Source organism: Channa argus, chromosome 8, assembly GCF_033026475.1.
Source record: "Channa argus isolate prfri chromosome 8, Channa argus male v1.0, whole genome shotgun sequence".
NCBI lineage: Eukaryota > Metazoa > Chordata > Actinopteri > Anabantiformes > Channidae > Channa > Channa argus.
In genome coordinates, this window is record NC_090204.1 from 27,883,116 (window position 1) to 27,896,751 (window position 13,636).

General features: G+C 41.6%; 2 protein-coding genes across 6 annotated transcripts in view; one reads left to right on the forward strand and one right to left on the reverse strand.

Moving 5' to 3' along the window:
- Window positions 1-13,636, forward strand: part of hyi (hydroxypyruvate isomerase) — a 237,436-nt gene that overhangs the window by 120,701 nt on the left and 103,099 nt on the right. The gene's annotated exons all lie outside the window — the stretch shown is intronic.
- Window positions 1-13,636, reverse strand: part of szt2 (SZT2 subunit of KICSTOR complex) — a 90,984-nt gene that overhangs the window by 48,837 nt on the left and 28,511 nt on the right. For all 5 annotated transcript variants that reach the window (XM_067514526.1, XM_067514524.1, XM_067514527.1 and 2 more), the window contains 17 exons: window positions 13,295-13,454; window positions 13,057-13,149; window positions 12,719-12,797; window positions 10,168-10,458; window positions 9,869-10,004; window positions 9,209-9,325; window positions 9,040-9,109; window positions 7,981-8,166; window positions 7,481-7,711; window positions 6,604-6,856; window positions 6,175-6,249; window positions 5,364-5,502; window positions 5,090-5,225; window positions 4,117-4,237; window positions 3,867-4,019; window positions 2,997-3,099; window positions 2,204-2,318 (listed from right to left, as the gene is read on the reverse strand). In XM_067514526.1, coding sequence (XP_067370627.1) covers window positions 2,204-2,318; window positions 2,997-3,099; window positions 3,867-4,019; window positions 4,117-4,237; window positions 5,090-5,225; window positions 5,364-5,502; window positions 6,175-6,249; window positions 6,604-6,856; window positions 7,481-7,711; window positions 7,981-8,166; window positions 9,040-9,109; window positions 9,209-9,325; window positions 9,869-10,004; window positions 10,168-10,458; window positions 12,719-12,797; window positions 13,057-13,149; window positions 13,295-13,454 — 2,458 coding nt within the window. The remainder of the gene's footprint in view (window positions 1-2,203; window positions 2,319-2,996; window positions 3,100-3,866; window positions 4,020-4,116; window positions 4,238-5,089; window positions 5,226-5,363; window positions 5,503-6,174; window positions 6,250-6,603; window positions 6,857-7,480; window positions 7,712-7,980; window positions 8,167-9,039; window positions 9,110-9,208; window positions 9,326-9,868; window positions 10,005-10,167; window positions 10,459-12,718; window positions 12,798-13,056; window positions 13,150-13,294; window positions 13,455-13,636) is intronic.

Here is a 13,636-nt window from a genome sequence, read left to right on the forward strand (position 1 = left end):
CAAAGTGGTGAAAGTTAAAAAGTTTGTGTCATCTGGAAAGAGGAAAGTGGAGCAGGAAGTAGCAAAGATTAGTAAGAGTGAAGTGAGGAGGATGATGAAGAGAATGAAGAGTGGAAAGGCAGCAGGTCCTGATGAGATACCTGTGGAGGTATGGAAGTGTCTAGAAGAGGTGGCAGTAGAGTTTCTGACTAGTTTGTTTAACAAGATCTTGGAGAGTGAAAGGATTCTGAGGACTGGAGGAGAAGTGTACTGGTGCCCATTTTTAAGAACAAGGGAGATGTGCAGAGCTGTGGCAACTACAGAGGAATAAAGCTGATGAGCCAAACAATGAAGTTGTGGGAAAGAGTAGTGGAAGCTCGGCTAAGGACAGAGGTGAGGATTTGTGAGCAGAAATATTGTTTCATGCCTAGAAAGAGTCCAACAGATGCAGTATTTGCTTTGCGTATGACAGGGTGCAGAGAGAGGAGCTGTGGTATTGTATGAGGACGTCTGGAGTGGCAGAGAAGTATGTTAGAGTGATGCAGGACATGTATGAGAGCTGTAAGACAGTGGTGAGGTGCTGTAGGTGTGACAGAGGAGTTCAAGGTGGAGGTCTGCTCTGGAAAACAGAGAAATGAAGCTTAGCCACAGCAAGACAGAATACATGTGTGTCAATGAGAGGGACCCAGGTGGAACAGTGAGGTTACAGGGAGCAGAGGTGAAGAAGGTGCAGGACTTTAAGTACTTAGGGTCAACGGTTCAGAGCAACGGAGAGTGTGGAAAAGAGGTGAAGAGGCGAGTGCAAGCAGGTTGGAACAGGTGGAGAAAAGTGTCAGGTGTGTTGTGTGATAAAAGAGTATCAGCGAGAATGAAAGGAAAGGTGTTCAAGACGGTGGTGAGACCAGAGATGTTGTTCGGCTTAGAGACAGTGGCACTGAAGAAAAGACAGGAGGCAGAGCTGGAGGTAGCAGAGCTTAAGATGTTGAGGTTCTCTTTGGGAGGGACGAGGATGGACAGGATCAGGAATGAGGACATCAGAGGGACAGTTCATGTTATGAGATAAAGTCAGAGAGGACAGATTGAGGTGGTTTGGACATGTTCAGAGGAGAAACTGTGAATATATCAGTAGAAGGATGCTGAGGTTGGAGCTGCCAGGCAGGAGGTCTAGAGGAAGACCAAAGAGGAGATTTATGGATGTAGTGAGAGAGGACATGAAGTTAGTTGGTGTGAGAGAAGAGGATGCAGAGGACAGAGTTAGATGGAGGCACATGATTCGCTGTGGTGTCCCCTGAAAGGGAACAAGTGAAAGGAAAAGAAGAAGACTTAATCTAAAATGCACGTTTTTGGACTGTGGGAAGAAACTGGAGAAAACCCAAGCAAGAACAGGGAGAACATGCAAACTCCACACAGAAAGGCCACAATTGGCCAGAGACCTTCCAGCAGTGAGTCAGCAGCATTAATTATGCAAACACCCATTAAACAACATGTATTCCCTTCTTTTTGTAGTTGACAACCAGTCTGGAAATATGGCTTGAGTATGTTAAAAATATTTTCTGTAAGTAGAAAACGGTCCATAGTCTCCACTAGAATCAATGTGAGAAAGATGCAGGTGAAAATCACATGTTTTCCTGCCTTATCAGCTGCATACTGTAATTGACAGACCCCAGCTTAATCTCCACTTGAGTGCACTAGATAAGAAGCAGAGGTGCAGAGAGGTTAGAAATCCAGTTACTGAACTACATGTCTGTGCGACCTTAGCTAGGATTAAAAATAAAAGCACAGCAGGTTTTATTTCCCATGTTTTACTTTTTTCTTTTTTTTGTCTGTGATTTCACAGAAAACCAATAGCAGATAAATAAAGAAAGATAATCATAAGCTAGATAAGCAACTCATTTGACCACAGGGTTCTATTAATCTGGTATTATTCAAAGTTGATTTCCATTTGGATTCCAAATGCTATCGGCCCTAGTTGAAGCTAAAAGCATGAATAAAAATACAGAAAACGACTAGATACAAAACTAACTGAGTCGCTAAGTGTCATGTGTCTATTCTTGTGTGAGCACATTCATCTAAAACAGTCTTCTACATTTGAGGAAAAGTCTCCTTAGCTTTGGTATTTTCCTCATGTCAAATCTCCAAAAGTGAGATTTAGAAGTAAGTTATTCCTAATATTTAGTGTAGTTTTCAGTCGTAGCGTACAGTCTGTACTGCTTGGTTCACTTACTGTAAGGTCCTCTGAGAGAAAGGGCTCCTGACTCCTCATGAGCCCGACAGAGCGTATCATGTGGAGGTTTCCATCCACGTCTGAGTACTTCCCCGTTAGTGATGTTTCACAGAGTCTGCGAGATGAACAAAAGGAACAAGTACAACACAAACCATGGAGCTGCTTATAGTCCTATACTTATACTGGGGGAATATTGACTCTTGCTGCCATTTATGTCCAATGCAACCCACTGACTGTCATTATTGTTCATGTCCCTCCCCAGTGGTTCCATTCTGTTCTCTCTGAGAGCAAACAAAGAGCTGGAAATTCAGTAAGCCAAAGATGGATTCAGTAAACCTCTCTCAGAATTTGAGACTGAAGATGATGATATTGACAACAACATCATAAAGCCAGCATGACATAGCTAAAACAATGAGTCATGATTATTTAATGAAAATTGTGACATAAACTGTTGTTTCATGAGGGCTTTCATATCTGCTGCTAGCAGCTTGGTCAGCTGAGCGGAGCGATCGATCCTAACAAAGCATTTTTTTTCTGCATGTCTCATATTTTGTCATATTTTTGCCCCATAATTCAGTGGGCTCTGAATTTCTTCTGCTCTAGAATCAGCAACAAGATTACAGTTCTGACATTAGAGGGAGAGTAAACATGGTAACCAGGAAAGAATCTTCTCGACTCAGATCAGACTCTGTGCTCTGTCTGTGCCATAAACCTCTGCAGTTGCACTTTTTATTTATTTCTTGCAGATTCAGGGCCAATATTTCCTAAAAAAATATGTTGTTTAACAACTAACCTGAGGTAGAAGACTGATTTGGTCGTACGCTCCTGGTAGACAAACATGTTCTTCCTGTTGACCACACAGAAAGAGTTCAGCACAGAGCGCAGGGCCTGGATCGCTATGACAGGGACACAGAACACACAGTGAGATGTTTGGCATGTTATGCGTGAAAGGCTGATGTAGCAAAGAGCTGCTTGGAAATCACCTCTGGCCATTCACAATTCATCACTATGCTGCTCAGTGAAGGCATAGCTGGATGCTAAGTGTCTTACACAAGGGCTCGATAGCAGTCATTCCATGATACTAAGCCCACTTGAAGCCCGTGTAGAGCCAGGGATGAGTCACAAGCTCACTGCAAGGCCACTTGCTAAATCTCAGTTCTGGCAAAACTTTATTTTACAGCTTACATCGGATCCTTAGAAGTTCCTAGAAACAATATCAATTGTAATTTCTAATCAAGGATCATGGAATTTTGAATTATGGAAAAAGACAGTGTTCACGTGCCCTGTTTTGATGACAAATACACCAGTAGCATCATTATAACGCTACCTGTGCACGGATGGAGAACATAAAAACATTCCTCCGTTGTCTTAAATTTCAATTTGAGTGAATTAACCTGAGTCATCACTGGCAGTTCCACTATATTAAAGGTACCAACAGAAATTACTCTAAATTTATATTGTTATTATGAAGTATTGCAATTTTAGAATAACTATCACCTTGCTTGGATAGTTTTTTATTTCAACAAATAAACGTAGATGTATGTTTTAGACTAGAATTCTAAAGAATTAAATAGCAACACAATCTGAAAGAACCTGGTCACATCAGGTTAAAACTGCTGATCATTCATTTCCACTTACAAAAGTCTTCAGATCTACCACTCACCTCGGGACACCCCCATGTTGGGTCCCATCTTGAGGCGTGGATGGATGTGGATGATTGTGCTCCACACGACGTCACAGGCAAAATGTCCAGGTATGAACTGCATGGTGGCTGCAAGGTAGTCTCTGGCCTGGTAGCTCTCCTCTGTGTTGTAATCTGTGTGGTCAGCGAGAAAAACACTTTACGACCACAACCTCACTGGTGTGAGCACAAGTCTCCAAACCCTGAACGAATTGTTCTTCTCCTGCCTTACCATCAGATGTGTTGACCCTCTGCTTGTAGAGGGACTCGTTCTTCCAGATGTCTTCCTCACTCTCAGCCACCAGCAGAGAGTTACACACATGGCTGTCATGTAGGTCCTGCAGCAGCATACGCTACAAACACACACACACACAGTAGATAAGTAGTAACCAAAGGATGCATTTCACTACAAATTACACACGCTGTATGGACACTGTCTTCATTTGTGACCTTTAGTTGCAATATAGATGCATATTTACACAATGACAGAAGTATGAAGACACCAATCTATATACAGTAAAGGATTTAACTAGGATTTTGAGGTAGCCAAAAATGTCATCTAATTTTCTAAGTAAGTCAGGGAAGTCCTGTCTTGTTTAAGATGGGAAATCTTCACTATCAAAGTCTGATCTCAACAACACAGGTTTGTTAGAAGGAGATTTTTCAAGACATTAAAGAAGCATTGCAGATGCTCACCAGACTGGAAAGGGTTACCAAAAAACTCCACCAGTTGACTGTCAGGCACATTGTATACAAATGCAGAAAATTACCACCACTGTTACCCTCCTCAGAAGGGGCTGACCAACACAACACCAAGAGCAAGCTGTGGAATAGGTCACAGGAACCGCAGGGTAATGTCTAGAAAACTAAAAGCTTCCCTTGCAGCAGCTAATATCAGTGTTCAGGAGTCCACCATCAGGACAAATCTAAACAACATGTAGATGAACAGAAGCCTACTGGAAGAATGTTCTTTGGACAGATGAGAACAAGCATAATGTTTGATGATGACTAAATTGCATTGCAGCAATGAAACCTGAACCCATCTGTGAAACATTGGCAGTTTCAGGATTGGGGCCTGCTTTACTTTCCCTGGACCAAGATGGCTTGCAATCATTAACGGAGCTACGAATTTTACAGATCTTACAGGAAAAAGCTCAACAAAACGTGAATCAGTGATTAAAGTTTGTGGGTGCTGCAGTCTCCACCTGATTGACAATTCTGCAGATTTCAACGATCTTCCTGACAACCATTTGATGCAGCCGTAAGTATTCAGGCAGTTCCTGCTCTTCCTCCTTCTTCTCCAGCTCTTCTGCACTGAGATCTTTTCCTTCTATGAAGCACCTGCAAAAAAAGGTCCTCAAACATGAATGCAATCCAATCAGAGTGGTAATCTGACAGTACTAGGTAAGTACTACACAGAATTGACATCCTAGGCTGATTAGTAAATAATAGCAGTAGAAGGTAGCAGGCCTGCCTAACCTGGAATGGGAGTAGACCGTCACTCTATCCTGGTGGATCTTAACAATCAGCCAGAAGTCTGGCATAAGTGGTGACTGACACTCCTGTTCATCCAGGGTAGGGCTCTCACACTCTGAGTCACTGCTGCCACCATCATAGCCTGAAAAACAACAAAAAGGCAAGATTATGACATGAACAAAGAAAATTAAACAATAAAGTCCTAATTATTAAAATCCTAAAAGCCTGGCAATGGCAACAGCGTCGATGATCAACAGCCTGAGTTATGAATGTGAGTAAAGTCTTGTCTGATTATAAAGGTTTAATCAACCAGTGGTGTTCCACTTGGTCAACTACTAAGGATACACATTTATGTGGCAAAGTTATGATAATCATAATTGAAACATAACCATAATTACTTTACTCTCTGTAAACTGGCATCAGCCATTGGTGTTGATATGTCGTTGACATGGTAAACAACACAGAGCATAGCAAAGATCAGTGAGCCTGTTCCAGAAGCTGTTTCTCACATACTCAGCTCTCTGATCTCCGTGATGCTTTATCTTTTTTAGGACTAAACCCAAGGCCAAAACAGGGGCAGAATTTTAGAAACCATTTATTATAAAATAAAAACTAAAGTCATGCCCACATTTTCATCCTTCAACTGAACTGGCCCTGCCACTCAACTACTTTATGGGACTGTATGTGTATGTGAATCACTGGGGATGAAATCAATTAGAGATCATTTTCCAAAACTATAGAATTTGGCAGTGTCAGACTATTTAGTGTATCTAACTTTTACATCCCTGATGAATTAACAGTGTGCAGCACTTACCCCGCATGTCTGAGTCTAGACTGCCCTGGCTGGAGACAACACTCTGGACCCGACTTGGTCTGAGTTTGCCACAGCCTGAGGAAAGACAGTCAGGAGACTGATTGTTAGCAGGATCCCACAGTAAGACTAAAAGTACAAATGCATGATTTCATTTACAGTGATCTGAAGCAGAGAAAAGTACGAGAAGCTGGAATATGAAAATAAGCATTTTTCACTTCAGATTATTCAACTATTAAAACTTGTTTTCATTTTTGTCTTTTGATTAACTATACAAGTACAGTAAGTGATCATTTCTGCAAGATTTAAAAAGATGCTACAAATATACATGTGTCAGACAGACATAATGATCCACTGGAATTCCGTTAGTGAAGAATGAATGTAGCTAAATTCATACTGGAGGTCTAGGATGCATCAGTGTCTGACACTCACTGTGAGAGGTTGATTGTGTGGACTCAGCCAGGCTGACACTGGATGGGGTCTTGGGAGGTGAAGCAGGCTCTGTGCTGCGGTCGGTCTGGAGTTGGGGCGTACCGAGCTGACCTCTGTCCCCCACTATACTAACTGAGCTCTGAGAAACTGTTTCATCTGCTTCAGCATTCAAGGCTCTGTTTGGCCCACTTGCATCTAGTGTTGTATCACATGGAGTGTCAGCAGTAACACTGATAGACTTTTTGTCTTCACTCTGAGGGATAGAGGTCAAATGTCAACAGAGGACACACAGGATGCCATAAACATAGACACACAGAAAGATTACGAAGATGGAACAAACGTTCACTTGTTTGAGAAAATAATCTGTAAAACCTCCAACATAGGACTTAAGGTCTGAAAGATACCAATCAACTACAACTGAGACAATCAGGTCGTTTGTGTCTCATTATTTGTCATGTTGTCATGTTTGTCATGTCATTTTGTGTATATTTGTGGAATTTGTGTCCAGTAGACCTGTTTAGTATTCCGACCATGGGACCACGTGTACAAATGTCTTTGAGCAAGTCCGACTGAACTTCAATTGCCACCCACTGAGTGTGTGCCTTGTAAAAGTGTTTGTCAAATGACTACATGTAAATATAATAAATAAAATAAGCAAAAAGTAGGAGGAAAGTAGAGGAATCATCTCAAAAATGGATACAAAATATAACCAATTTCCTAATGGAAAGTCATGTCAAATAACATGTCGTAAAATATATGAACCCGCAAACGGTTGCAAACAGATACCATCAAAAATAAAATGAAATTCTAAGAAAGATCATACAGACGCAGAGATTAATTGTGTTTACTGCATCACTGTGAAGCAACTGTGTCTGACCTCACTGTCTGCCTCTGCTGCCTGAGACTCTGTTTCACTCTCCAGCATCACGTCTTCCACTTGTGCCCCAGTGACGCAGGTGACAATTTGTTGTGGGGGGTCTGCAGGTCTCTCAGGGAGGCTCTTAGTTGCATGGATCCTCTGTGGATGCAGTCTGCTCAGGGACAGGTAGTAGAACCTGTCCTGTTCACCATTTAGCACATAGCCAGAGAATGATATTCTGCGGAACTCCTGGAAAATCAGACAGTATCCAGTCATACATATAGCTATGAGCCCAACATGGAGAAGATCATGCATGCATCTCAAATATTATCAGTTATATTTCATGTAAGCTGGGAAAATAGAAATAAAGTCTTGGTTTTGATACTGCCATAAAAATGATAGAAAGTGCAAATAAGAACTGACAATGAACATGTGGAGGCTGACGATTCTTTAAAACTATTTCAAAATAAGTTAATGATCCGAAAAACAAGCCAGAAAGACAAAATGGGCCTATTTGCCTCTTTGAATTTTTCCAGAGACTGCTCAGGCCCAAAGACAAACTGAAGTGGGACATCTTCCGTGTGGCAGTGTGTTCGACCGATAGAACGCATGACATGCTCTGCTACTTTCTGCAGCATGGCCGAGCTGATAACCCGAGAGTGGCGCAGAGCCGAAACAATCTCATCCTCCAACAGCCATCGGATCTAAAACAAACAAAGCAAAACCAAAGTAGGGGAGTCACTTCTGTTTGTGGATAATAACAGCCAGAATACAGAAGTCACTGTTTTCAGTAAAGATTAAGTCAATGCTTCACAATATCTTACCAGCAGCTCCTAAAAGCTGTAATGTTAGTTACAAATACTCTATGTATTTAGACTCTTAGGCATTAAAACATCCAAATTTAGAATAATAATGTTACTGTGCATTTTCAAAGGTAAAACGTGTAGCTAGGTTAAAAAACCAAAAAAAAGGGTTCGCTAAATCACGTTCAAGAATAATGACATAATGCAGAGTGGAGCCAATTCATTCTTGGTTTCAGTCTCCATAAAAATTGGAAACAGTAAATATACAGAAAACTAGGCTTGCAAGCGAGTGTCAAATTGGTCCAAGTATCCTGGCACACCACCTCACTGACCCACTCTTCTAACTAATTAGCCAACTCTGCTATTGTACTACCCTCCCGTTGCATTCCAGCTGCCGTTCATCGTAACTGGAGAATGGTCTGCACCTATATAGTGCTTTTGTGCCAAATGTTACTTGTTGCCATGCATAGCATTGGCCTGACCCACGAGAGCAACTGACTGAACTGCTGGTCCTGTGACTGGTTGATAACCTCTCTACTCCCCGAGTCACAGCCAGCCCTGACAGGGAGGCTGGTTAACTTTCTGGTGATTTGTTTTGTTTGTTTCCATCAATTTTCAGCTCTTAAGAACCTCTGAATTCCAAGTATACCAATGCATACAGTATTTGAGTAAACCTAAAGGGAAAAAGAAACAAGTGAAGGTCTCTACTGACATGGTAATTTTGGTTGTATTGTGCTGCTGCTGATAGGTCACATTATGAAGAAGGGCACTTACCTCGTCCATTGTGGCCTGAATGGCTAATTTGTGAGGAAGTGGGAGTTTGGCTAAAGGATCACCTGAGACCCTGATGTAAAAAAATAAGATAAAAAAAAAAAATTGAAACTTTTGTCAATGGATGGGATCAAAGCCACTCAGAGAAAATCCAGCTGTTTTATAAGCTCACCCATCAACACCAGGTCCGCTCAGACTGTCATACGCTGCCATCAGTTCCTCATCGGAGCGATAGGAAGATGGCTGACCTGGCGAACGATTTAGGGACACGCTGCTCTCTGAGGTGTACCTGCACCCAAAGAGCAGATCTTAACACTGTCACAATGGCATAAGTTTAACATGTTTTCCTTGTTATTTCTGTTGGTTACAGATGTGTCATTTGCCCTCTATAGCATCCCTATGGGTAGGAATTATGTAATTATAGCATTATAGCGATAAATTCTTGATAATGATGAAATAATGTGTCTTTTATAATGAGTAAAAAAAAAAATCTAAATATACAAATACTGACTTCAAGTGAAAGTACAATGTGGAGTTTTTTAACCACTAGCAGCACTTTGAAGAAAACATTTTACAAGCAGGTCCCTGTTTTGACTTTGTTTTTTTAAATTATTTTTTGCGGGGTACGTCATGGCCAGCACAAAAATCCTGTTGCTTGCATCACCTCAGGGCTGCAGTTATTGGATTAATCACTTGCTCACTGGTAAATAGTGACAAATGCCAATCATAGTTTCTCAGAACCCAAGCTGACATTTTCATTAGCATCAATCCTCAAACTAAAGAGCTGATCATGATTATCCATATCAAACCGTCTTCCTACACTTTAACTTACCTGTTGTGATGGAAATCTCCCATGACTTCAATCTCCAGAGGTAGTGTCAGGACAAAAATATCCAGTGTGATTGAGAGCTCATTCAAATCCACAGTCTGCAAGGCCTCTGCATTCTCCAGGCAGGAAATAATCTCACCTGAAAGTATAATTTACAGAGGGAAGATGGAAACACGTATTATGAAGCGGTTGTTTTGATGAATGAATAACTGAATGAATAAATGATTAAACGAAAGCAATGTGAGCTATCACAGTGTTTCCCTATTCATGACAAGTGAAGAGACCAACAAAACTTTACTCACCAAGACAGGTAGGCAATGTCTGTATGGGCATGGAGCCATGGCAGCTTTTCATGTTCACAGAACATGTGACATGAACAAACAGTGGTGGCATGTCCAGCTGTGGTCCCTCAGCCTCCAGCAGGGAGTCTCCCTCCAGAATGCTGAACGAGTCCTGGTCCTGGTTGACAGTGTTGGAGTCTGACAGGGATCTTTCTTCCTCCTCTCCAGTGGTGCCAGCACTTGGATGCTCCTCGTACTCCACCACCAAATCTGTGTCACTCTCTGTCATGCTGCAGCAGCCCGACACATTTTCTACACACAGGACAATGAACTGGTGAGCTACACGTCTCTGCGGCAGAGATGGCTAAGACTGTGCCCTACAGCGACTGCTGCCTGGGTTCTTAACCGGTCTTAACCGGCAACCTAACGACATTTTTGGCCAAAAAGAGACAAAAACAAATGTGTCTCCTTTCTTTTACACAAAGGCAACACAGACTATTGGTCTGAATTAAATCATCCTTCAAAAATATAACACAGAGGAAACAATTTGGACTTTTGCTGAAAATATAAACACAGCGACTGCTTTGATGAATTCCTCCTGAACACACCCACTGGAGTAACTCTGAATCTGTGAGCCAATACCAATTTATCTGTTTGCAGAAAACCATTTCATAAAGTTAATAATGCAGAAATGGATATAAATAATTACAGTTTTGCTGCTTTGCATGAAGGTGCATCACTGCTGTCCATGTGGCAGTAATGTGGAGACACACTGATACAGATACAGTTGTGCTCTAAGTTTACATACCTTGGCAGCATTATTAAAATGTGCACCATTCTTTGAAGAAAACATGAGTGATCAGGCAAATCACATTTCTTTTTATTTAAATGGGATTCAACACAGGGGCAACTGTGGCGCAGGAGGTATAGCGGCCGTCCACCAATCCCCAGTTGCTGGCTCAATCCCTGGCTCCTCCAGTCCCATGTCCTTGAGCAAGACACTGAACCCCAACTTAGTTGCTCCCGGTGGGCGTTGGCCAGCTGCATAGCAGCTCCCCCATCGGCGTTTTTGATAGTTGTGGAGGGGGCTTTTTATTTTCTCAGACGGCAAAGCTGCCCATTCTTGTTGGCAAAAAACCTCCAGATCCTGTAAATTCTTGGACTGTCTTGCATGAACTGTACGTTTGAGATCTCCCCAAAGTGGCATAATGATATTGAGGTTAGAAAACTGTGATGGCTACTCCAGCACCTTCACTTTTTTCTCCTGTAGCCAATGGTGGGTCAACTTGGCTTTGTGTTTTGGATCATTCCCATGTTGGAATGTCCAAGTGCGTCCCATGTGCAGCTCCCAGGCTGGTGAGTGCAAATTGTCCTCCAGTATTTTCTGATAACACACTGCACTCATCTCGAATCAATTTTGACCAACTTTCCTGTGCCATTATAGCTCACAAACACCCAAAACATCCGAGATCCACCTCATGCTTCACAGTAGGAATGGTGCACCTTTCTTCATAAGCCTTGTTGACTCCTTTATAAACACAGTGTTTATGGTTGTCACCATAAAGTTTAATTTTGGTCTCATCACTTCAAATTACTTTTTTCCAGGTTTGACGCTTGTCTAAGTGCTGTTTGGCATATTGTAAGTAACGAGCCAGCAATTAATCCAAAATGCTGCAGCAAGAGTGCTGACTGGAACTAGCAAGAGAGATCATATTTCACCTTCACTAGCTTCTCTCCATTGGCTTCCCATTAAATCTAGAATAGAATTTAATATGCTGCTTCTTACATATAAAGCGCTGATTGTCAGGCTCAATCAGAGACCTCATAGTTCCATATCATCCCAATAGACCACTTCAATCTCAGAATGCAGGCCTACGTGTGGTTCCCAGAATTTCCAGTGGTAGAATGGCAGGTAGAGCCTTTAGCTATCAAGCTCCTCTCTTGTGGAACCAGTTCCCAGTTCAGATTGTGGAAGCAGACACTCTCTCTACTTTTAGGTCTAGGTTCAAAACCTTCCTCTTTGATAAAGCATATAGTTTGTTATAGTTATGCTGCTATAGGCTTAGACTGCTGGGGGACCCACCCCCAATGCACTGAGCTCCTTTCCTCCTGTTGTCCCTCTCTCCTCCCCTCTCACCTATATTTATTTGCCACCACTTTATGACTTTGACTTTGTGTCTCCTATAATAGTCTTTGCCCGTCTCTGTCTCCTTCTCTCTGTCCCTTTCTGCAGGTGTCCCCGGCTTTGAAGCTGTGTGTCTTCCAGCGTGCAGCTACTGGTCCTACCAACCTGCCCGATGTTTTGTTGTTGCTGTTGTTGTTGCTCTTTTCTTTTCTCTCTCCACTTTCCACTCACCCCAACTGGTCCAGGCAGATGGAACCAAACTTAATCTTCTGATTATGCTAAACATTTTTGTTTGTTGTGGCCCAGTAAAATACTTTGAGAAGAGTGTAACAACTTTGTATTTTCAGAATCAAAGATTGTAATTGACATATGTCCTTAGCTACAAGGAAGAATTAATATTAATAATACCTTATTAAAGCCATTAAAACATTTCTGAATGATCCTCACCATCCTCCATAGCTGGCTCAGCTTCTGACACCACCTCCTCACTAAGTCTCCTCTCTGTCTCACCATCCTCTGAGTCCTCCTGTGGAGACAAACCACAGTGAAAACATGTAACCAGTCTAATTCACAGCAGCATTCATTGGGGAGATGAGGATACTTTTTCTTTCTGTGCTGCAGATAACAACTCCCCTAAATTGTCACATACATATCTTGTTTAAGGTTTTTCTTCTAGTAGGCGTAAGGTATGTTGATGCAAATGAAGTCACTGACTGAAAAAAAACCCAAAACAAACTAAAACACAAAATAACAGTAATAAATGTAAAAGACACTTGTTACTTTACCTCTTTTTTAGGTAATGACGGGCAGTAGAAGAAGTAGTGCGGATTGGAGGGCACAGTTTTGAAATACTGAGACACAATCTCCATAAACTTATCCTGTCAAAGAATTCATTTAAAATGTTTAAGTGTGTAAAATACAATAAAAACAATAAAAAAATAACACATTCTACTTTAAATTATTATTTATTCTACTCTAGACCTTTAAAGTCATCTTGTTTACCCATCAAGCATCAGACAATACCTGTATTATTTTGTGTAGATCTGGATATACTTCACACTTGGGCTGTGTCTGTAGCAAAGTCAGGGGGAACTCAGTGCTCTTGGACTCATGCAGATTCGGTGGAGGTGTAGGAGCACGTGACTTCCCTCTAGATTCAGGTTCACCATCCTCCATTTCAATACTATTGCCAGAAAAGTAGAAAGATTAAAAATTCTTTAGGGTCACAGACAATGAAATGTAAAAGTAATTGCTGCCTGTGGAACTAAATCCATTCAAAGTGTTCACTGAGTAAATGTCTTGCATGTTTTATAGAAAGAAATCAGGGATAACTGAACAGGTGAGCACAGTTACATCCTGCAGCCT